This window comes from Drosophila serrata, unplaced genomic scaffold (assembly GCF_035046125.1).
Source record: "Drosophila serrata isolate PLE 108 unplaced genomic scaffold, ASM3504612v1 contig_241, whole genome shotgun sequence".
In the NCBI taxonomy this organism is placed as follows: domain Eukaryota; kingdom Metazoa; phylum Arthropoda; class Insecta; order Diptera; family Drosophilidae; genus Drosophila; species Drosophila serrata.
Window position 1 is genome coordinate 377,243 of NW_028257139.1, and position 25,731 is coordinate 402,973.

A 25,731-nucleotide genomic window follows, 5' to 3' on the forward strand; every position below is an offset into this window, starting at 1 on the left:
CTGGAACGATAGAGAAAAATGAATTTGTGTCTCAGTCCATCCTGGCAACTTTGAGGATTTCATTTTTGTTTAGCATACTTTGTGGCCCTCATTTGTAGCACATATGTGAGCTGCCTGAGATGTCAATGAATACGCTCTACTGCGCCGGAAAATATGCAAAGATCGCTGACATTCCAAACGGATGAAAAAAAATGTTGGCCACACAAATACATATGTACATATATGTATATACATATGTCGAATTCCGAATGTGGTAAAATGCAAATGTTTGCCAAACTTTTAGACTTTTCAAAACAAATTTGTGGGTTATTATTGAAAAATGTTGTTTTAATTTTGTTACATAGTTTCCAGGCCAGAGATTTGTGAATTTCATGCTTTGATGTGAAATATTTACGAATTGAAAAAGCTCTTTGTCTACTACAGCCTCTCATAAATTGCTTTGGAAAACCTAAACCTGAAGCTAAATTCCGTATAATGCTAAGCTTCTTTTCTTACTTTGATTAAGCTTATGGACTTTTCTTTTCCCCGAACTTCAATAATATTTAAATCTTTCCGTTCTCTCTCGTTTTTGTGCTTCGAAAAAGCGGCTTTAATTTGGCACTGTAATGCCTCATGTAATGCTTTAAGTGACTGACATGAAACGTCATACGGGGCGTATGCTTAATACGCAAAATACGTGAGCCTGCTCCGAAATAAGTATAATAAATGCCAGAACGGAAGGCTTCCCTCAAAAAGAAGCCGAAAGCCAAGCGGAAGTTAAAGGGTTGCCATGCATCGTGCATCAAAATGCCATAAAGAACATGTTGGCCAGCCAATAAAGCGTAGACAAGGGAGGAGCAGTAAAGGAGGTGGCTTGGGGGAGAGAACATCTAAATGAACTTCGCCCAGGGAAGAAATACGGAAAGGAAAACACGAATAGGGGTCGGGCAGGAAAGGAGTCACGTTTCAGGAAGGACGACATGCGACATGCAAAAGGCCACAGGACGATCGAGCGATAGGGACAACACTCACACTCACATATCCACTAACGCACACACTCACACACGTTGAGGTACGTGAGGTCATTTGGTAAATGTTTTAACAATTTAGATAAAGTTAACACATTTCGGTTTTTTTCCCCCTCCGAAATTGTAAAGGGCTTTCGCCGCAAGGCAGCCCCTCTGCAAATGGGCATAAAATTAGTTGGGTCAGTCGAGGGATGTGACCAAGGAGTCGATGTCGGTTGCCCTTGACACAGCCACAGCCTCGCACACACACTGAACTTGGCCTTCAGCTGCCAGCGTTTATTATGCCGATAAGCAAAATATAAAAAAAGAGGACACAGAAATCGAAAAAGAAAGAAAAATACAATAGCAAAAGACACTCAATTCATTTGGGCCAAATTTACTGCTCAAAGCTGTGACTGATAACCGGAGGGAAGGGAACTCAGAGAGAGAGAGAGAGATTCAATCTATTACTTGTCATGCAGATGGGTGATTGGCAGCCATAATTTAGCCAAATTTACACAAAATCCTGCATTTCAGCTTGCGGCGCCCCAAAATGTAGTTGAAATTCAGTATAAAATCAATGCCTGCCATTAGCATATGTAGCAGAGATTCGACTAATAGAGATATTAATCAGGCAGCAATTTTTAAAATAATATTTGTAGAACAATATATAATTAATCGGGAGATCATTAAGGAAGAGAGGGAGCAGTTAAATTTTGCACTACTTAAATTCAACATCAATGAAAAGTTGGCTTGCTCACTGCGGCCTTAAATGCGGCCACTTCATGGTATTTCCGTCTTTCTAAAAATATATCCGCTTCTATCCTGCCTTTTGCAAAAGTGCCTTTCATGATGCTTCCTTATAATGCTTGCCCACAATATGCCCACAAATTGCGCTTTTATTTCGCATTGTAATCAACATGGCGCGGACCAAAATACGAAGTATAAAACGCAGCTGAGAGGGAAAATTAAACTGAAAAAACAAACCGCTGAGGGTTCGCTGGGCAAAAGGGCTCTTAGACACATTCCCATTCATTATGCAGGCCATGTGCAAAGGGCAGAAAGTCTTCGAGTGGGCCAGGACCAAGTGATTCCGGGACGAAAGGCGAGAATGCTGCACAACTCCGAAAATGGGAACGGAGCTGTTTGCTGCTGCCCACAGACATTAGCATCCCAAGGATTTAGATAGAAGGGGATCTGCCGGAGAGTGCTTAAAATATAATTTTATGTTTTCCCAGCTTCCAGTTCTCGCCGAGAGCTGCCTGTTAACATTTCGATTATACTTTTTAATGAAATTTTCAGACTCTCTGAATGCCGGGCCATAACTGCATTCAATTATTTAACAGGAATAACATCTAGCAGGCCGTTCAATGACCCAGCTCCCTGAGTATACAAGAACCCACTTCAAGCATTCAACTTCGATTGTCCGTGCTTACTTTATTTTTCGACTATTTTAATTTCTCCCCCCAAAAAAAAAAGTAAAACGAGCCGGGAAATGGGTTAAGTACGTCGTCGGCTATTGAGCCACTCGATTCTGGTTGTTATTTTGCATCGTTTTTCGATTCGCTTTTTTTTATTTTTGGTTTGCGAATGCTATTCCTGCATCCATCAGCAGACTCCAGGGCCTCCGGTCTCTGATGTCCTGTCCAGTTCAGCTCTTCCTTCATTTTACATGAAGTGGCTGGCAGGTCGGGGGGAAATAGAGACAGTGAGAGTTGAACTGACAAGGCCCGGCTGGGAAAACTAACTGGCAAATCAAAAAACTGCACAATGTTCAACTGTCATGGTTTGGGGCACTCGTCCCAATTCCCTTCTTTTTTTTAACTCGTTTCGATTGGCATTTAAAATCCCAGAGTTTCGAACATTAAGCAGAACAGTCGTTTTTGCTAATTCATCAGTAAATCGAAATTAATATTCGTATCGGAGTAAGCCATAAATTCAGCTTCCGGAATGACCAACTCTTTACCAATTCCTCTTCTTGACTGAGCATAATTCAAATTCAGTTAAGCTTTCAAGACTGTTTACCAATAGGATTCACCAGTCTGAGTCAGAGTTTGATGGCTCAAAATGTACATAGGTAGGCAGAGTGACCATACTTCCTAAGAGCAAATGTTTGGTAAGGAAAAAGCTAAATTCGCTTGCTGTCCATCGGAAGCAATTTCCGTTTGGACGGCATCAAAATCAACCTTGAAGCTTAATTATTCATTTAACATTTGATTAGAAATTAGGTATATGCTGGGAGGGGGAGAGATGGTCTGTCGATTATAACGATGTTGATGAGCAGTCAGTTCAGTTCAGTCATCGGTAACTAACAAGCAAACAGACTTTGAAGACACTGCCTCCCCTTCGTATCTTCAGAGTGCCCTTTTGGATTTGAGTTGTTTCCCCATCTGGTTTGGCTTTCCATCAAAATTTAAGTCTGGGTTTTAAGCACCAATTAAGAAGAGAGTGGGACCCATGTTTCTTTTGTAATTCTATCTCATCTTTAAGAAGGAATATAAGTTTGTTTTTCCTATAAAAATGTGTAAAACTTATCAGTAACTCTGCTATTTGGAGACTCAGTTTACTGTCTGGCATTCATTTCAATCGCAGTCGCATATTTTACGGACTTCAATCAACTCGATCGCAATTTGCAGCTCGTGGCTTAGTTTCGTTTTTTTTTTTTGGCATGTGAAATGAAAATTCGCCACGCGCTTTCAATTTGCGATATTTGACAAGCGACGGCTGAGTTTGTGGCCCCGGTCTATGGCCACAATTTCTGGTCGGAACGAGTAAATCAGAGGACGGCAATTGGCGACGCGTGTCTCAGGCCTGTTGACATGGCATCATCATCCTCGTCCTCGTGTCCTCATTGGACACCCGCATGCTGGAGCTGAAGCTATAGCTGTAGCTGAATTCCGCATTTCGTATTTCATAAGCCGCAGGTCAAGTCATTATGCATGCCCTTTGATGGCGGCCCGGGTCACAGTGGGGGACGAAAAATGAAGCTAATTTCGTTGCCCAGTCAACGTGGCTGGGTGTGGGTCGTGTGGCACTGTGGCACTGTGGCACTGTGGCCGTTAGTATGGGCTTAGTGTCTGGCCAACTACTTGAATTAATTTATCTTATCGCCGGCTGCAGTGGGCGGCATTGGGATGGAGCTGGGGCTAGGGATAATGGGGATGATGGGAAAATGGAAACGATGACGATGACGAGGGCCAGCATCATGCATTGTTGACGCTCAAGTTCCACTTATCAGCATCAACAGCAATAAAAGCAGCAAGAGCAACAGCAGCAACAATGACTGGCAGCCATCACGAGCTTCATTTGAGGGTATAAATTTTTATGCCATGCGCTTTTCCCGCGACCCGTTTTTCTACGCCATTAGCCGCTCAATTGAAGAGCTGAAGGGGGAAAAGTGTTGCATACTTAAGAGCGCCTTTCGGTCCTTCAGTGGAAATTCAATTTGCTCTCTTTAAGAATGCCTAACATTGCGGAAGTAAACTGAGAAAAATATTTACAAAACAGTTTCCATAGCTTAGAATATATACATATACTTGAACAATAAGTTTTGTGTTACTTAAATTTCACTGTTAGAAACTTCCTTATTGATATTTGAGGCCTTTCTGGGGGATTCTCCCAGTGTATGTGGCCGTTCAGCTAGCATGCCTCACATTGTGGCAAGTCAATTATTTTCTTGTTTAGCAAATTGCTTCACATTCAGGTTTAGTGTAGACATTGTGGCCCCTTTGCTTTTGTTCAACCCAGTAGGTAGTAGCAGCTAGTGTGTGTTGTGTTTGGCATGTAACAAACTGGAATGCTTCGCATCTCCTCTCATCTCACTACCATCATTGCCATCATCATGGTGTCGGCTTTGTTAAAGCTCTGTCAGTTTGCCACTGCCCTCACTACATCTTATGATTTTTTGGTTAACAGACACGTTTGCCTAACACAAAAACAGGAAAAAAATAGTAAAACAAGCAGCAAATAAAGTAGTGAAACCAAAACTAGAATTGTTTTGAATCTCAAGCAGATGCAAATCTGTGAACTTCCAATTAAAAATGTGCCATCAACACATTTTAGTTACATAAAAGACTGGTATTAGCAAGGGATAACAAAAGACTATAACCGACTAAAAGGCTTATCAAGTTTGTTCGGACTCAGCTTGACTTTAATTTTCGGTCATATTCGTTTCAAATAGCCAAAGCTTAACCTCAACATTTTAATCTTAGTCGATTACACAGAAAACAATTTAAAAAAGAAGATTTTATTTTGTTTTAAGAATAAAGTTTTCTAACCGATTATTACTTTATTACTCTAGAAGAATTGTATAAAAATACTAAAAGAGTGTTGAATGTTATAAAAAAATACAGTGAACTAAACTGTCCATTTCATTAAATTATTTAATAGTTTGTAACGATATATATTTTACTTCCTATACTTAAACCTTGTCAGATTTATTTTCTCTGTATACTGAAACCTAAAACGTGCCTAAATTGAGACAAAGGAGATTTTTCCAAAAGCCAGACCATAATGCTTGATAGATGGCCTTGGCAAGTGCTTTGGTAGCTTATTCTCATTCTACTTTCCACCACTCAGGGCGACAGAATGCAACTTGGCCCCGAACTCTGACAGCTGCAACCCATTGATGGCCTGGGAAAATTCACAGAGCTTTAATGGAAACTCTAGAATATCCCCTTTCCGGGACTCGTGGAGTTAGGAGAGTGCAGGAAAATTGACCAATTAAGGGATGTGTAGATGTGTGTGGGGACGAAATAGTTTTAGGTTGTTAAGCCTTGCATAATTTTTATCCAAGCAAGCGTTGTTATTTGCCTTGTTAACAGCTGAGTCAGCAGGAGGCGCAGGAGCCGGTCTTTGGAGTTCTGGCCCATGCATTCATGGCAACCTCAACGACAAAGTCAACGTCATTGTTCAAGTGCACCATGAAAAGGACACACAAACGCACACATGTGCCGCTAAAAGGATGCACCAGGAGGAGCTGGAGCAGCAGCAGCTGGAGGAAGGAGCAGAAAGGCCAGGTCAGGCAGAGTCATAATGCAAATATGCCATAAACTCAAAATGTCAGAGCAAAGTGCAACAAGAACAACGCAGAACGAGCATGGAAACAAGGACATAGGGCGCAGGACGAGAACAGAGAAGCTTGAAGCCAGGGATGAGGACAGCAGCGGCAACATCTCAACATTATGCGCCTTTGTTGCTATTGCTACTCAGACCAGGCTTGCAGGATGGCCAGGAAGCCAGGGCCCTGCGATTGATGGATGCCTGCAAAGAGGACGCAAGGCAGAGGACGTCGAACGACCAAGGAGATGCCACAATCAACGTCATTATCCGATGGCATTGAGCGTGCTTAAACTGTCACCTCAAGGAAGGAAGGATGGCTGGGACATGGCAAAGGAATTTCAATTAAATTTTGAAGCCGATGAAAATATTTGCACATTTATTTTAAGTGCTTAAGTAAATAACACTAAATCTGTTTAATGAAACACAAAGCAGCTTCGTCTAAATTAATCTTGGCAGACAGGACAACCTGGACAACCAGGACAGCCCAGGACATGGGTCAGTTTTACAGTTTTCCGTGTGCGTGTCAGCCTTAATTGGCTTAATACATTAAAAATACGTATGCAAATTTAGCAAGGGCCAAAGGGATCCGACTACGATTTAATAAATCAAAGTAAATTGTGCGTGAAAATTACTAAATTTTCCCAAGAGAAATTCAAGAGAAATCAGCGCCACAAAACGATTCGTTTTTATGATCCCTTATAAACGCGTCCGTCCAGGGGATTACTTTACCGAGGAAAATGTGCTGGATAAACATATACACATACACATTTATATATGTATATTTCTGTACGTTAATTATGAGAAAGTATCTATTGATGTGACTGGCTCGGGGGTCCAACTTCTGGCAAAATCACGTGGCGATAGTTCATTTCCACAGCCATTAAAATGAGCAATGTGCCCCCCGACAGTTGGACACACGGGCATATGGTGCGTTCTTTCATCATTTGTGGCTTTCACATAATTGCCATTTATTAAGTGACAAAGGAGGGTAGGGAAAATATTTCTCAACAGTGATGTTCAGCTTATTAAGGAAAGTAATTATTATAAAGGGTGACTTTAATACATTTATATTATTTAATATATTTGTTGCTGTTAAAACGAAAATCAGGGTTATACAATTATTTTTAGATTCAGTCTGCCGTTGCATAAGTTTTTCATATAAATATAGATAAGTACAAAACTTAGAAATAGCATTTACTTCAAACAAAGATAATTATGTCTATATAATTAATCCTACTATGAAGTCATCTACTTTAAAGCGCTAAGAAATGCAATGGGCTCAAATTGGTGGGCTCTAATGCCTTTCAATTAGCTTGTAATAGAATCTGCGAGCAAATATATCAATTATTGCTATCAATTTCAACAATTAGTCAAATCAAGCAGATTTGCAATTTACGGCTATGGATGTTTATTTGAATTATTTATTCAATGAATGCGGCTTTAATGACAAATGTGATCAATAAAACCAGCTTAACTGTGTGTGTGTATGTATGTGTGCCTGTTTCACATTAAGTGTAAAGTTATTTATGAACGTTTGTTAATGCATATTGCACTAATGACCCTAAAACACATACGATGTGTAACGATTTTAAGGCTCTTAACAGTGTGCAGGCATTTGTAGGAAATGGCCTGGGTTAATGGAATAAAGTTAAATGGAATAGTTTCGCAGCCTAAGCGTACATTGATTTAAACAAATATTGGCCCAATACATGTGCACATGCCCAGACTCACACGCACACACGCATTAAGCTTGTGGCATAATTGCGAATTGTTAATGAGCAGCTGTAAAATTTCAACAACTGTCATAAACAGAAAGGGACAGAGACTCCGAAATGGTTTGAAGTTGCCCAAGGGACCAAAGTGCCCTTATCTGCCTCTGCCTCTGTCTCAAACCGTTTCCCATTTCCCATTTTCACTCACATGCCGTTTTCCACATTAGAGTATGTCACTAATTTTATAATGCAAGCCGCAAGATATAAAATCTACAAAGCTAAAGTGCTTGAGAATACAAGTCAAGCATCTGAGGTGTGGCATACATGCTGATGGATACAGTGCGTAACATTACTCACAAGGGATTTAGTATTTTTGAATTGATTCAAATTTAAATAAAACAAACTTGTTAAGAACAAATAAGTGTACTTAAAAGATTACTAAAGACTTCTCTAAAGGGGTTTTGTTATAAATCAAGATGATGTAAATAATGATGATATTAAATATAGAACTGAATATATCACTTTTTGATTTTAAAGAGAAATATTATGAAAATCTTTTTTGTAATTGGAAATAAGGCAATAAATTCTGTAATTAAACAACTCAAAAATAGATGGTTATTAAATAACTAAAGTTAAGTATTTACAAAATGACTTTCAACCTTTTCTCATTTATTAATTTACTATAAAATTAAGTAAAAAGTAGTGTCTGACACCGTTCTATTGTGGTGCTGGCCCTAATGGTTTGTCTCGGTCAGCATTTAGCTTCGTTTTGTGGCTGCTCCTCCTTTGTCTTTGCGGGAATGGATATATCAGGACCTCTCGGAGCGGGTCTTGTCAAATTGCTGCGTTGACAACTGACATGTGTCTACAATCCCGTCTTCTCTGTATCCCTCTTACACACTCCTTCCCTCGCATACTTTCAGGAGAAACGTTAGCTTTATTATAGCCTTTAATTACTGTTGGCCAGTTAGCCAGTTTGCCAGTTGTCACGGCCGGCAAACTTAATACCGCTTTCCCTCGCTTGAATTTCAAAACCTTTCGTGTTTACGGCATTTGCTTGTAATTTTATTACATTCCTTTCTCGCTCGCCCCATCCTGCCCGTCGCTTCATAAATAATTAATGCCTTTGAGGTATGTAAACTAACAGGAATCCGGTTATTCAACGGTCGCTCTGTACGTGTGTAAGTGTGTGTGTGTGTGTGTGTGTGTGTGTCTGAACGAGTGTCTACTTTATGTCCTGTAAATAAATTTGAGTGCGTAAGTGTAATTGTGTTTGCTTTAGTTAACAAGTATAACCTTCCTGCGTATGTATAATGGCTATAAAAGCAAGACTTTCGGGTTAATGGGTGTATCTGGTTAACGCTTGTTAGTGGTCGAAAATACCTCGGGGTTCATCAGGGACAGTTAGAAAATTTGATAGGGCCTATCATAAAAAAAAGATTGTTATGTAGATATAATTTGATTGGAATATTAAGAGTTTCGGTTATCAAAGCCTTAGCTCTATGCTAATTAATTCTCAAGCGATTAGTCCACATTTTGTGTTAAGGTTAATGACTTCAAAGAACCCTTTAGGACTTTAATACATATTTCCTTTCTTAACTCACACTCTAATTAACACCGTGTCAAGCTATAAGACTATTATTCATAATATCAAGCTAGTTGACCATTATGCAATTATTGTTCTTATTAACAATATATGATGGCATATCTCAAGCTTGGTATTTTCGCATTGTTTATTGAAGCATTTGCCTCGTGCTAATTAATTTGGAAACTCTTAGACATCAATTTATTTTCGATAATTTGTGTACTAAGCTTACATCAATTTAATTGTTCCTAAACCAACAATCAAAGGTTTAATCTTATTCCCAAACAAACCAACCATAAAGCACCTGAAGTCATCTTGTCCGACACTGCTCAAGTTTGAGTTCTTTGATCGGCATTATTGAAGTAATTGGTTTGGATATTTTGCAATAATTCGCATGAGCATCGATGCGATAAGTTGACAGGGGATATTTATGAGAATGGTATGGAATTTAAGTGCACCAACCAGTCGTCGAGGCAGCTTAAATGAGAAGCAGCCGCCGGTGGAGAGGCCACATTGCAACATTGCAGCAGGCGTAAATTGGTGTCTAATAAACACATAATCAAGGTTCATTTGCTGCAGGAGGCACTAAATTGCATTAGCACTAAGGCTGACATGCTTTGCCGGAATAACTCTGCCCCCCAAGCATGAGCTGTAACCCGCACCCAAAACGCACCCATTTTCCCGCCATTCGCCCGCACAGTTTGCAAACTTGTCGACAAATATGTGTGCAAGATATTTGGCCTACGGGCGTGTCGTGCGGCTTTCTCCAGTCTCCGTTCCAGCCCCGAAAATCGGTGACAGTTTAGTTTATGGCCCGTAACAAGTTAAGGCGTATATATCTTAGTTACATTCGAATGCGTTGCAATGCCCCCAGGAACTGTAGCAACAAAGGGCGATGTTGTTGTGCAACAGCTGCGGCAAAGTAGATATTCTAATGAGCTTATATGCCTTTGGAACAAATGAGCATCGTCAGAGAACTCAGTGCAAGTAACTGATAATACCGGCACAGATCAAATTTCTCCAGTTAACTAAACAAATGCAAAGGGATTGATTTAAGCAAACAATGACTAAATCCAGAATACTCAAATAATGCCTTTGATCAATATGGATTTTAGATACACCTTGCTTTTGGGGAAACATCAGTAACTGTCTGCTTGTTAGTTAGAGAGGATGTTCAATTAATCATGAGGCTTTAGCTAACGCTGTATTTAAAACGTTCTAACAGGGCTTTAATTAGTTTTAAGATTGATTTTAAGTCCAACCTCATATTTCAGGTTCTAAATTTTCGAATTTAAAACTACAAATCCTAGCAGTAGACATTAATTCACATGAATTTGTTCACTTGCATTTAAAAATTGATAAACAATTCTGTAATTTGAAATTTGGCTACATTGTAAGAATTGATCGATGTTTTGTATGTTATCAATGCATTCAATACAACCCAGATTCGAATTCTTCGACCAAACATTTGCTTCATATATTACATTCCCTGATTCCGATTACTTATATTAATACTTTCAATTCCAAAAGAGTTCAAATTCCCCAAAGGCACAGTATGTCAAAACTAAAGTTTCAATCGAAAAGTTGCAGCATCAGAGTGTCCTGTAGCGGTGAATGCAACTTGGATACCTGACTCGATTTAGCCACCCAATGGCACCGAAAACACCTGGCTGCAATCTAGTGCACCTGCCCACTAATTGCTTTGGGCGTTGGAATGCCGGCTGGTTTGGCAGTCGGACAATGGCGTTCGGGTTAGAGGGCTACGCGCTGCAATCACGACCCCATTGTGACCCCTACCCTAAACCAAGAGCTCTCTGTGTTCGGCTTCTAATGTGCCCTTCTGGTGCCACGCCCACTAATTAAGGCAATGGCCCTATCCCGCCCATGTGTTAGTTAATTAATTATCAGCCAGAGCGCGAATGTTAGCCGCTCTTTGTTGTGGGATAGCTAATGCATTATGTTTATTAGAATTCTTCGTCCCATCGGGAGTCGGCACTTAGTCCGAGTCCGAATCAGAGTAAATCAGCCGCTTGGTCTTGTGCTTAACGACGCGCGTCATGGGATCCTCGTCGGAGTCCGACTTCGGGCTGCGGCGGCTCCATGGTGCCTTCTTGGACTTGGAGGTGCTGGTACGCGGCTCGTCGGACATTTCCTCTTCGTCACCATCGAGATCGTCATCGTTTATTATATCATTCACATCGCTGTCATAGTCACCATCTTCTTCGTCCTCGTCACTTGACACCGATCTCATGTGATTTAAATCCAAATTACGGTTGGTGCGTATGCCTGGAGTGTAACCGCGCCCGGTTGACGAGTCATTCTCCAGTTGGTCTTGTTCCCCGGTTGCCTGCTCCGGATCCGAATCATCTGCCGTGCAATGACGCATGGGCTTTACACGCGGTTTTCTCATGCTCATCTGTATTTCACGACGCTTTTCACGCTCCTCCCTGCGTAGATTGGCTATCTCCTCCTTGGCCCGGCGATCTCGATCTGTTAATGGATTGGCGACCAAATCTGAAAGTACCTTCACAACGCCCGTCTGTGGCTTATTCATGGCTCGATTTCGCAGGCCCTGGACATGGCTCTGACCAAAGGTGGAGTCCAGCTTGGGACGCAGTGTCATCTTATCTTTAATGGATCCCTGGGCTTGATAGCAGTTCTCCAGGCGGACATACAAGTGGTTTTTGTCATCAATCACCTTATGGTGCATCACATCGAAGACCTCGGCGCCCACATGAAAGGTCTCGGAGCCATCGGACCAGCGCACAACCCGAGCATTTGATTCCCTGATCTTATCTTTGTTCTCTCGCCAACGCACTGTTGTCTTCAGGCGATTCAGGAAATCCCCACGGGCTTGCTCGCTCTTTAGATCATCCGATGTCATGCTGTCCTTAAAGGTCTCAGCATCAAAGGCACCAGTTTCCACGGGTATGAACTGAGGCACTCTTAGAAGTTGCAAGGAATCCCCGAGCAGTCCAGCTCCAACTTCAGGTATGGTTACCTTGAACTTCACCGTCAACTTGTCTCCCAATTCTTTCCTTTGTTGATCCTCAAGAGTTTCGGAAATCTTCTCGAAAAGAGATTTTTCTCCATCATTATCGAATCGGATACCCGACAGTTTTGAAACTAAACGTTCATTTTCATCGTCAGAATTGGAGGCGGAAGAGACTTTCTCCAGTTTTGTTTTCTTGGTTATTGGTTTCGGGAATGCTTTCATCGATTCATCATCTAAACTTGAGGTTTCAGTGTTTATATCAAAGATTGACGTTCTCTTGGTAATTGGCTTGGACGATGAAGGCATCGGTTTATCCACTGAGAACAAAGCTTCAGTGTTAGGATCGAAATTTGAGTTTCCCTTTAAAGTTGACTTGGGCGATGCTTGCATCGGATCATCCTCTGAGCTCGAGATTCCAGAGTTTTTATCCGAATTGTGCTTTCTCTTGAAAGGTGGGTTCGGTGAATCATCTTCTGAGGACGAAGTTCCAGTGCTTGCGTCGGAGTTGTCAGCGTTTATATTGGAATTTGACTTTTCCTTTGAGATTGGTTTTGGCGTTGACTGGTACGGTTTAGTTTCTGAGATCAAAGTTCCAGTACTAGTAATAAAATTGGACACTTCCTTGGAAGTTGGTTTCGGCGATTCATCATCTGAGGACGAAGTTCCAGTGCTTGTATCGGAATCCTCGGAGCTCGATGACTGGCTGCTAGAACCGGAATTGGAAGTACTGGAAGGTTCCTCCTGTATGTGCGGGATCGGAGCGTGTTGCTTTTGTAAGTCATTCTTGTTTACGGTATTAGCCGATGAACGGCGAGTGCGCGAACGACTTCGGTGTGCCGTACCGCGACGTGCAGCTCTTTCAAACTCGCTGGAGGACTCTCTGTCATAACTGAAAAAAAGGTTTGCATAAGAACTTCAAGTGCATTAGAATACTAAACAATAACTTACCCATTATCGGAGCCACTAGAACTTTCATCGTCCTCTATAATGGAAATCTATATTAGCATGGTTTAAACGTTTTATTCCTTTTCGTACAAACCATTTGGGTTCAGGTTATAGCGGTGGACACTTGGATCGACCATTGTAGCAGCTGCGTAGCTCTTATTAAACGAGTTAATTACGAAAGTTTGTAACCATTCACTCACTTATGAAAAGTGACAGAAAATTGCAGTGTCACCTTCTATCGATTTACCGATAACAAGCACTACGTACTCTCCTTTAAAGCGATGTTTTGCACAGTTCTAATTGAAAATCGGAGTTGTTCAGAGTAGGGTGTCCACCTTTTATTTGACAACTTACAATTATTTTATTTTGACCATTGACAAAAAAATAATCGTTTTAATTTAATATTAAACCGACAGCGCTGAGGACCGCTTTTTCGTCCCTCTCCACTCGTTGGCAATAAAACATACATTGGGATTTCCCACTTGTCACCGACTCTTGACGATATGGTCCCGGCCCCCTTGCCATATGGACGTAAGCTCAGTGCTTTTTGCATTTAAATATTTTTATGAGTTCTCGATTAATTAAAACTCAACAACAAGCTCAACGGCTACCGGACGGCACCTGGCCACCGGGTCGGCAGCTCGAAATGCATATTGCATATTATCCGGTGAAAGGATGTCAACTCGAAGGTCGGGGGGAAACATGGACGTTGCCGGACGACAACCCACTGGCGAATCCAGACATCAAATGATTTATTCATAAATTGGGTATATACGCTAAGGGCATGAAAAATGCTTGTAAGCCGCAAATAATTATTGACAATAAGTCGGCGGTAATGAGGTTGCCATGGCAGTAGTAAAACCTGAACCTGTCGTTAAAGATTTTCAGCGTAAATTAATAAATGGCGAATTAAATGAAAGTGCTGAGTAGTTGACATCCTTATAGGGGTGCAATAATTGCCTGTCAACTGCTTTACATTTAACTTGGCCCAAAGCGTCGAAAGGTGTTTCGATAAGAGTGTAAAACTGTTTATCGGGTTTCAGATGAAGCTTATTATTTAAGATATATAAGTATATATTTATTGAAATAATAATCTTAAGTCTGGTCAACTTTTAAAGGAAAATGTAATGCCAGACAAAGTAAAGAATTTAGCCTTCCGAACTTATGAAATGAGAAATACATCAACTATGAATGTATATATGAAATGTATACATTTGTCAAGCAAATATTATTCTAAGTTGGGCTGTTCTCTCCATCACAACTAAATAAACCCGCTCCAAAATTTATTTTTTCAGTTTCGAATTTCTGAGAATATCAAATTATATACAAAAAAAATTAAGTCATGGACTATAGCGGCGTTGAAGTACCCGGCATATTATCTCCAGATGTAAGACTTCATATTGACTAACTTTTCCGAAATATGTGAGTTATAATTAAATTTTTCTTCGTTTTTTTCCAGGAAAACATCGAACATTTTGCTAAACTCTATGGTAATGACAGTCTTGGAATGATGTTAATGGCTTCAACAATCGGCAATTCAGGCGATCTGCCAGGTAAGCCGCGATTTAAGGAAAGTGATAATTCCGAATACCTTCCAAGCACGAACCGCCCGACTTATGACGATCAAAGTTTTCAGACGAGTTTCCGAAATGGTTTACAGTGAGTATACTAATAACACTCGAAGCATGATAATTAAATAGAGGAGTTTTGTACGTTCCAGGACCTCCTGCGAATCTAGGACCATGAGACATGGTAAGCATTATAATCCGCCGCCAGCAATGGAGGCCCATTACCCCAGATATTCACATCACAAAAAGTGTTTCGAATTTCTCGGGGCTTCCCAGGCCTCAAGATCCATAATACATAGGGGCTATGGTGACCATTATTGTCTGCCGACAGCAATGGAGCACCGTAACCCCAGATCCTCACAACAGCAAAACGGTTTCGCACCACCTAGTACTTCCCTAGGCTCAAGGTCCATGAGACATGGGAGTTTTGGTGACCATTATCATCGGCAGCAAGAAAGACAGTTTCCACCACTACCGAGATATGCATGGCTTTAAAAAAAAAAAGAGAAGATTTATTCGCCCCATCTTCTGATGCATTGACTTAGCTACTATTAGCATACTTTTTGTAAATATCGAGTTGGTTCGTAATGGTTTGTAAATGCAACCGTGCTGACTCCCAAAATTATGAATAAATTGTTCTTTTCCGTTATTATTCCATTAGGATGTTGAAATTTATACGCAAATTAAATGATGCTCGAAGTTTCTGGTGATGAGATACAAGCGCAAGCAGAAAAATGAAAAACGGCTTAAACTGTTTAAAATAATTTCCACAAAACTTTTCACCAAACAGAGAAGGGGAAAAGACCGAAAGAGGAAGGGAGCCGGTTTCGTTTGTATATTTTTTTCTGTTTGTTTGGTAGCTCTCAACTGCACCATTCAAGTTTGTTAAACATTAAAACGGAACGGCAACAGAAAAACGCTAACTAAACGCGAGCAGACGGCAAACAAAGCATCCAGCGCCATTGGATGGTGTATGTGTTTGGGGAAAAACTAATACAAACAGTCTTCAACCCACACACTGGCATTGCCTTCCAGGCGTATTGCAAAATAAACCAAAAGCAAAAATAAATATTAAAATTTGTGCAATAAAATGCTGAGCAATAAAACTAAAATAAGTGGGAGGATAACCGAAAATAAAAAAAAAAGTAGAAAACCAAACGAATCTAAATGGAAAGCAAAAGAAAAGTTGTAGCCAACAGCCGGCGAGTGTGTTAGTGTTTTCTTATAGACCACCAGCGGAAGTGGCAAGCGCCTCAAGTTGCGAAACACTCGTACATGCACACACACACATAGCCTCCACCCTACACTACCACCACCCACTGCACCACCACTTACTGCCTGTCTGTCTGTCTGCCCCACCAGCCCGTGTTGAAAACCACCCAGGGAGCAGGCGAGGGGTGCTGGCAGACGGTTAGTTTATCGCGCTTACGAAATCTGCGGAACCGGCAGGATGTGAAAGGCATAGGGGCACGGCACAAGTAATACAAAGTATATGAAAATAAAGAATCCAGATTGGGGAGGCCAGGCAAGGAATCGCCGAGAGAAATGCTGTAAAAATAAGTTTAATATATCCGCATTAAGATTGCCCAAGATTACAGCTCCCGGAGCTCGCACATCCTTAGTGATGCCTACCCTTTTGGCTTGCAAAACAAATCTATTTAGTGTAAAAACAAGTAAAGGCAATTCAAAAGAAATTTTAGATAAGCTTAAAATGTAAAGAAAGTTTTTAGAATTTTTAATTTGAGTTCAGTAAAATATTTAATAAAGTATTAATTAAAGAAAAATCCATAGATTTACAAAAAAAACCCAAATTTAAATACTAAAAAAGGGCACGCAAATAATAAATATTGATATTACTCCAATACCAAGAAAAAAAATAGCTAGATTCTAAGAAATAGCTAATACGGCCACACTTGCCACTGCAAGATGGCGTCTGTCGATGGCGGAATTCACTTTGCGGTTGACTTTCGCCTTAAAGTATGCATCTCTTTCCTGCACTTTTTTTTTGCCCAGCAAAGCAAGGCAAACATCACGAACGTGGCAAGCAAGAAGCCAAAGCGAGCATGTGATGTGAGGGAGAGAAAAACAAGAGGGAAAATCGAAGCCAGGAACAGAGAGGAGAAATGGAGAATGGTGGCTGCCACTAAGTAAGGGGAAAACAACACCTGCCAGCGACAGTCGGAAGAGGGCGGGGAATGTGTTGTGCGGACTGTTTTCGGTTGCCGCTCCCGCTTGGAATTCAATAAAGTGCCGCAAATGATTACTGCATAAAAGAAATGTGCAATCCGGTTTGCCAGTGTTTTTGCAGCTTATGCATCCGGCAGCATTTACTCTATAGGGAATTGTGGAAGATTAAAGTTATGTATAAACAGAGGCGGGCAAAACAATAGCACGGCAAATAATAATATTTAAATATATATTTTTACTATAAATTCTTATTGTAGTCATCTTCCTACAATTCAACATATATCTAAACAATAAACTTACACCCAATAATTAAGGAAACCATCCAAATATTCTGATTAAGAATAAAAACAAATCAAAATTCAGCTTAAAATATGTACCATTTTTCCAAAACCCGTGCCAATTATTGAAAGGGAATAATCCCTAACCCAAATTAGGTGCTCGATGCTATAATTACAACTATATCTGTATTTGTATACACGGAGGGAGTACGCAAATGACGAATAGCTATGCAGCTGTAATAAAAATTAGATTATTCCATCAGGACTGAAATTGATTTTTCTACTTATTCCTGGGACAACTAAGAAATCGATGATGTGATGTGTATGATGATGTGTAACTACAAAAATTTTCCACGTTTTTCAGTTTCCCGTCGTTCACCTTGAAGGTTGGCCGAGATAACCAAGCGGAACTGTGGCCTTTTTCCACTTTGTTTGGTGGCTGCTCGCCCAGTTAGATGACTATCAACGCCCTCGACAGGCAGACGAGCGCACATCTCGGTGCACAGAGAAAAAATATTCTACTACAAGTAATTTAAATTAGTTATATTTATTTTCAAAAGGTAATAAAAAATTAGTAGATTTTCAAAAAGTAGAATATGGGAATATGAATGCTTTTGTATTGCAACATAAAATCTATTTAAAATAACACTCGATGTTCCAAGTCCTTATAAGTTTTTTACAAAACATTAATTTAAAGGCATCACAAGACTGGATTTATGCTGTTATATTCGAATATTCGAATACTCATGTATATTTTTTGTCGGTGCTGCATTTGAACCAATGTCACAGCAAATTCAACGGAAAAGCGTCAACTTAATGGTCCACAAATGCTGTAGTGCCCGCCATGTTTCTGGTGGCCCTGATGTTGCTGCTGCTGCAGCGTTCATGTTGCCGGCGTGTCAGCATTAGTCAATGCTCGAGGGCGGGGGGTGGCTGAAATAATTTTATGTTTGGCTTGAAGCATTGCAGCAGCCGCGACAACGACAACGGTAACGGTGGCGACACCGACAACAACCAATAGCAATGTGGCTGGTGACAGCAATAGCGCAAGCCAACAAACATGCAACAATAAAGTTTTATGAAACAACGGCAACTACTAGAAAAGTGCTATGCGCCTGTTGTTCTCACTGTTGTTGCTGCTGCTGCTGTTGTTGCAGCAGTTGTTGCTGCTGCTGCTGTTGTTGCAGCATTTGTTGCTGCTACTGCTGCTGCTGCACCTGACGTTGCGTTGAACTCATCTCCGAGGTCGCATCTCTGCCGCCGTCGTTGCTTTCGGCTATTTCCGTCAGCGAGCGCACTTAGTGCCACGCAGTCATACAGACATAGATACACTAATGCACTTAAAGAATTACTTGATTAACTATTTTGTGTGATTTTGTAATAATTTATAGTTAGTTTAAAAAATGTTTTATCATTAGAAAATATATACTTATTATACCCAAGCTTCTCTTAATATTCAATATGTCACCAGAGGAGTCGATGTAGCCATGACAAAAGGTGGACATAATGAATAAGATGCATAACACCACATGATTTTTAAGATTCGAAAGCTGTTCATATGTCTGTCATGAAATTTTTACAGGAAAATCATAACTATTCCTGCTCCAATTTAAAGCTCCTACAATTTATTTCAGTGTATAAAATGCAAACTGCAGACGAGACGCGCATGCAAACTTTACAGTTAATGACGCAACTGTGGCGTGTTTGTAAAGTGTTGAAATTGAAATTATACCTTAGGGACTTTCGCTGTTGTTGCCATTGTTTTTGTTGCTCACTCCTATTGCTCCTATTTTGTTGTTTCGGATGGTGTTGTTGTTGCTTTTACTTGGCTCTATGCACAAAATGCATTCAAGTGTAGTTGCGTCAATGTTTGTCGTTGTTGTTTTTGTTGTTGCCGGGCGAAAAACAATAGCAACAACAATGTTAATGAAAACAAACATTACCGAGAACAGCACACAGGGCATGGCATGGGGGAAGGGGGATGGAAAGGTGAAGGGATCGCAGCTGAATAGAGGCAACAGCGGCGCCCAACAGCAGCAGAACAACAAAACAGCAAAACGCCCTTAACCAAATTGCCAAAGCAAAGACATTAGCCCTCCTCTCCCAGAGACTTTGCAAAGTTTCAGGCATGGGAGCAACACCAGCAGCAGCACTGGCATCAGCAGCTAATGCATATATGAAGGCAATTCCAGTTTTGGCCCTTGCTTAATTAAGTTATGAAAAGTTCAATATTGAGTGAATAAAATATAACAGCACTATGGAAAAATGTTGGAAAAGTTAATCATTTATATAGGGTTAAGGTAAAAAGAATAGAAAGATTGTATTGTTGGAAAATATGCAAAACTTTTAATTGAAATTACGTATACGTAATGCGTATACGCAATCTATCCTATTTTAAGTTCAAGAAAAAAGTATAGAGAAGTCCGCAAATATTCCAATGATAGAAATAAGGTATATTATCTTGAACTTACCCACATGAATGTTATGATTTTCAATAAGTCGTATTATTAAAATTATAGGCACAAGCACACAATCTATCGACTTGTCTAAAAAAAAACTGAATGAAATTGTATGATTAGTAAAAACCTTATAGTTATCTCCATCTTATTTATTGTTAATTTAAATTTAATTAACTTACGTAATACGTAATGTGTATACGCAATCTATCCTATGTTCAGCTTAAATAAAAACTATAATGAAGTCCCCAAATATTCCAATGATTAAAATAAGATATATTATCTTGAACTTACCCAAATGATGATTTAATCCATAAGTCGTATTATTATATTTACAGGCACAAGGACACAATCCATGGACTTGTCTAAAAAAGACTAAATAAAATCGTAGATTTAGTAAATAACTTATAGCTAGCTCCTCTCTCTTCATGTTAATATTTGTTAATTAAAATTCAATTGACCAATAGACAAAAGACAGTTACATTTGCAATATACCAAGCAGCATCTGTTGCAAACTTTATATACCCCAGCCTGGACTCTTCTTTTAGGAACAAAAAAGAAAAGTTTCAGTCATTTAATTAAGTTCAAATAAAATTGGCATTCAATTTGCCTTCGCTCCGCGATTCGTATTCATTGTCTGCGCAATGCCGTGGACATCATTTAAGTACACTAATACCGATTTACGAGGCTCCCCCCTACATCTATGGAGAACGCTCCGGCCATAAACACGGCTCTGGCATTCGCCATTGCCAACCAATAAACTAAAATAAAATGCCAACGCAGGACACTTAAAAGTCTGTAACTTTTTATGGCCAACGGACGAGCGCTGATGATGGCCAGCCACATCATTATCAACGTCAACGTTGCCTCTCGCCTGCTGTTCGTCCTTCCTCCATCACTCCACTTCACGCCATTTTCCTCCCATCCTCTGCTCTCCTCATTTTCTCTCTAGGCTCTCATCTGCTGATGAACCGAAACCGGAAAGACAAAGGCGACGAAAAAAACCTACTCAAAGTTAATCAAATTAAGTTTCGGCTGCTTTTGTAAATCTGCGCAAACAATGAGCCGGAGTCCCATTGAGCAGAATCCCGAGAAAGGACAACGAATGGACTGCTGGACGCGTAAATTAATCATCTTTTTTGCCTACTTTCCTCACTCGCCAACGTTTTTGTCTAGCGTAGAACTTTGGCTTCGGGTTTTGGTTAGGGGGTTTTGTGGTTTGGTGACAGTTGAATGATATTTCCTCTTAAAGTTAGCAGAAAATAAAAAACTAAACCAAATTAAGAGCGAGCTGTGGAAAATTAAAACAGAGGTAACTAAAGAAACACTCTTAATTAATCTTTTCAGTAAAGTAACAGAGTCCACTGGTATTCATTTAATTGGAATAGCAATATAGCAGAGAATGTATAAACTTTGTAACAAGAAAATATTTAAACGACTTTGTAAAATAAATATACTCTTTCCGTAGTAGGGTATACTCTTAACCCCTACTAATCAGTCTCCTTAAATTCCATTTGGACCACACTTTTTTAGCCGCTTTCTTGGGTTATTTATGCCCTTGCGGTTTGTTTTATATCCTTGGACATCCTTTAGCCCAGCCGGCAACTTATTACGAAACTTATTAACAAAGTCAACACGCTTTGAAGGCAACAACAAAAGCTTCCGAAAAGAAACGAACAGTTTATTATGCCAAGCAGCGTTTCCCATTAGGAATAACCTCCTCTGCCGCCAGCCCTTCCTGATAATCCCCGTTACTTGAGCGGAAATGTAATGGCGGAAAAAGGGGTGGAATACTTGGAGCGACTTCCGCTCACTTCCGGTGCGACATTTATTCATTATGATTTGCTCATTTTTCGGTGGGTACTTTTCGGTCCTTAATTGCAAGAGTTCGGACGCCTTTTATTTGCAAATAATTAAAAATGATTTTACGCAGCGCCCCCCGCTGGGTTCTAATTTATTTACCAAGAGAATTGTAAAAAGTTTTGCGGCACGATTCAGAATGGAAATCTTAGGCCTGACCGATCCGAACCAACGAAAAACGAAAAAAGAAAACGTTGACCCGCATTCGCAATTGAATCAGCAATTTGGTGCGCTGATGTGGGTTTGGTTTACCCTGAGTTATGTGTGCCTAATTGAATGGGAAGTCTGCTCCGATCGGGTGAGTGAGGTCCCAGATAACTTTGCTGTCATGGCAAGTATAAATCTGTCCACATCTAACTAACTGTCCCTGTTCCAGTGGCCGCCTTTCCTATTCAATCTGCTGGCCCCATAACGAAATTGTAATAAATATTTATAGACACAGGCAGACACAACAAAAAAAATGGTAAAATAATAGCCAAAGCCATAAAATTGTTGGCCAAATACCCCGGCCCCAGGACCAAGTCTGTCGATGTATTTGTGCGGATTTCGCACCCACTAACTGCACTTTGCGTGAGAAGCCCCCTCTCATTTTTAATAGAAAACCACAATTGCCCATTCAATTTACTACAAGTGTGTGCGTGTGTGTGAAACAGGACGTTGTCCTGCTCTCTGGCATTTCCGTATATATATCTGCACTTGCTGATGGTTCGGTTACAGTTAACGTGTAATATAAATGTCAGGACAGAGCTAATAGTATTTGCTTTGCATAATGAAATGAATTGAATCCATACGAATATTTCATAAATCTCTTTAATGAAAAAGTAGAATGAATTAAATAAAGCAATATGTTTCTCGTGTTTCTTTCCAAATCCACTTGATTGGCGAAAAATGCTTCCTAAATGCTTGCAATCTTTCCCATCTTGGGCCGACAAGTAAAATATTTATATGAAAAGCCTTTTAATTACAGCAGCAATGTTAAGACCCTTTCGCAATCCCTTTTCACACGCAACGTGTGCTCAAGCCAAGTCAAATTAAATTTTACATTAATTGTGAAAAGAATGCAAACGGAAAAGACAAAAAGAAAAAAGAAGAAAAACCAGGGGCAGGCAGAGAGAATCACTTAAAATTCATGACTCGGCACGGGATGGCATTGGAAAGTCTTTTCGGTTCTAACACTTAAGTGGAGGCGCAATCTGTGTTTCTGTATGTGTATTGTTCTAGGTCATAAATTAACTCTACGCGGGTAGCAAGGAAAAAAGAATGGGGATTAGAGATATGATGGACTTAAAGAATACCATAGCATCATTAGAATTATGTTTTATAAAAACTAATAAATTAAAAACCCCTGACAATGAATATATTCTGGGCTCAAGACAGTAAAGATTTCTGTTGCTTTAAGCATAACATATATACCCCATTTATTGCCACAAAAACTTGGTATCAAAATACGGATAGAGTCGCTGAGGGGATTTTATTTATAGGAGGACTCTCACACACTCATACAGAATCTACAATTCTTTCGCCGAGTGTGTGTAACGAGGCCAAGCTGTAAATGTATCTTTGCCGCTATTGCCGCTCCTTTTCTGCTGGTGTGTGTTTTCTGTTTCGGTTTTGGTTTTTGTTCCGTTTGCCACTTCCTGGCCTTTTTACGGCCCTGCACATTTCTTACAGCTTCACTTTATGCTCCAATTATAAGCAGAGCACGAGCATATCCTGTTCAAAGCAAGCCCATGCCAAGTACCGAGATTCGAGCCTGTTTTTTTTGCTCACTCTCCTCCTCATTTCCCCCATTGCTCTCGCACTCCAGTTTGCGGTTTACTGTTTCTCCCCCCGTTCATTTTGTTTGTTTATTTCCGCTAAATTAATGGCGTCCACTACTGACACTTCCGGCTCACACTCACACTCGCACACAAACAAACACTCTGTAGAGAAACACAAATGTGCTGAGAGAGCGAGAGAGCTTAAATGAAGTTGTGGCTTGCCTTTCCCTGTTAATCAGCATTTTGCCATTATCCTTTTACATGCCACTCCGATTATGAACATCATTAGTTACCGCTCGCTGATTCTCCAGGCCAGCACATTGAAGATTTATGGCCCGCCCGCCGTGTTCGCTTTCCTTAGTTTTCCTGCCCCCTGCGCCCTGCCACTACCCCCAACAGATTCTATTACTTGGGCGTAGTTACACTTAATTTGACATGCATAATTGTGCGTGTTTTCGGTGATACACTTCTCACTAACTGGCAAACAACTCAAAATGGGAGTATTAAGGTGGACTTGTTAGCTAATCAGTGGTGCCACAGGAGTACCCACCTTTAACAAAAGTATTTAAAAAGTTTTGACATTTTACATATCACTTACAATACTTAGGAAACTAAATTGTTAAATTGTATTATTTTGAAATGCAATTTGAAAATAATTTGGAATAGTTTTAATACAACAAACATCAAAAACAATTGTCAAGTCCAAGCCTACAGTTCGAGAAGTGAAGATATAGTTTCTTTGTTTCTAATAACTAGCATGTTTTTTTCTACACAAATTTTTTTAGTTTTTACTCAATTCATCACAATTCTCCAGTTGTCGGTAAGTTATAATACTTTTCTTATCTATGGATTTCTGGTGCAATAATTCAATAAATTCAATTAACGTATTTATTTGACACAATTTAGTTAATAAGCTGTTTGGCTATTATTATAGCTTCATTGGTAATATATATATTTTTTTTATTTATAGGGGCATTAAAATACATCTTATACAAACTGACCCAGCAGCTGAGGTCCACCCTGGAGAGAGAGAGTGAAGCTTATTATACAGACCATTATTGGAGATTTACGTCAATTACTTCTAGTTGAGTCATTGCTGGCTAACGGGTAATATTTTGCTCGGACATGGTCAGCAGCTATTTAGAGGACAATAACTGAATGGCACAGAAGAAGAAGGCCTTGTCCTTGTTAACTGCAACTTGTTTTTATGTGCCGTCCTACGAACAATTGACCCTGCACAATTCAACAACTTCTGTCGCAACCCACTCCTCCCCTCCCCTCCCGTTGATTTTCTCTGGCTATTCCCCCCACCCATTTTGGCCATTTCGTTCACTCAATTGACGCCAACTGTGGCCTGGCTACTACGCAACGTGTCGCTTAATTGATAACGACGTCAACAAAATGGATGCCATGGTCGCAATTGGGTCGAAAACAACAACAAAAACAGCATTAGCAGCAGAAACTAAGGCCTCAACCCGAAGCGGAGAGCAGCATCGAACAATCAGAAGAACGACAACAGGACTGCGTTCGCCGAAAGAGCAGGAAAAAAATTCCAAATACACGCACATTCACTACCACAGAGAGAAAATTGTTTTCAAGTAGACGACCACTTGACATCAAAAACATGCACATGTCGAAAACAATATGGCGGCCAATACGCCATATATACGCCACGATACACGCACACACACAGATACATATATGTGTGCCTGTGTGAGTGGTCAAGCCGGAAGTAGCAAACGCGAACACACACACACGCAGGCCTTTATTTCTCCCCGAGGAGAAGAAAAAAAATGAAACAAATAAAGGGAAAGTGAATGTGTTTTTAAGAGCAACAATTTTCCAAACAATTATTACAATTTGTATTGGCCAAATGGCGTCGCCTAGCCGAAGGAAAGTTATATTTGTAAATGGCTGTGAATGTGTGTGGTAATGTGTAAATGGTTCAATTCCACATTTCTGTGGCAATAACTGAGCTTATTAACTTTGGAAAGCTGAACACAATAATGGAAATTTAAACAAAAGCATTTAATTAGATGCTTACAATAAGCATTTTACGAGTATTATTAAGTTTGCCTTTAAAGCACTCTACAATTTTATTTAAAAGGAAATTCGTTATACAGAAACAAAATATACATATATATATATATGTACAAAAATCTCGAAAATGTTAACATAGGCTTAACTTTTCATTAAATTAAAATTAAGATATTTCTCATGAAACATTCAGCTTTAACTGTCTGTCTAATATTTTTGCAAATTACAATACAATTTTTAACGTTTTTTATCCTAAAACCAAATTAAAGCACTTTCCCAAACCAAAGCCTTAGGATTTATT

The 25,731-nt window shown here is 39.9% G+C and overlaps 3 protein-coding genes across 4 annotated transcripts in view; 1 reads left to right on the forward strand and 2 right to left on the reverse strand.

Moving 5' to 3' along the window:
• Window positions 1-25,731, reverse strand: part of LOC110187720 (myophilin) — a 75,860-nt gene that overhangs the window by 40,770 nt on the left and 9,359 nt on the right. The window lies entirely within an intron of this gene.
• Window positions 11,277-13,495, reverse strand: LOC110187831 (uncharacterized). The gene is made up of 3 exons (XM_020957309.2): window positions 13,379-13,495; window positions 13,288-13,321; window positions 11,277-13,228 (listed from the first exon to the last, which is right to left on the reverse strand). The coding sequence occupies exons 1-3, from the start codon at window positions 13,419-13,421 to the stop codon at window positions 11,341-11,343; spliced, it is 1,965 nt and encodes a 654-aa protein (XP_020812968.2). The 5' UTR covers window positions 13,422-13,495; the 3' UTR covers window positions 11,277-11,340.
• LOC110187882 (uncharacterized) lies at window positions 14,451-15,504 on the forward strand. 2 transcript variants are annotated; one of them, XM_086831690.1, is made up of 4 exons: window positions 14,480-14,671; window positions 14,744-14,837; window positions 14,914-14,943; window positions 15,005-15,064. In XM_086831690.1, exons 1-4 carry the CDS (start codon window positions 14,627-14,629, stop codon window positions 15,028-15,030), a joined length of 195 nt encoding a protein of 64 aa, XP_086687816.1. In that variant the 5' UTR covers window positions 14,480-14,626; the 3' UTR covers window positions 15,031-15,064. The 2 variants fall into 2 exon arrangements, with proteins under 2 accessions (XP_020813026.2, XP_086687816.1); XM_020957367.2 differs by having other exon boundaries at window positions 14,451-14,671; window positions 14,744-14,943; window positions 15,005-15,504.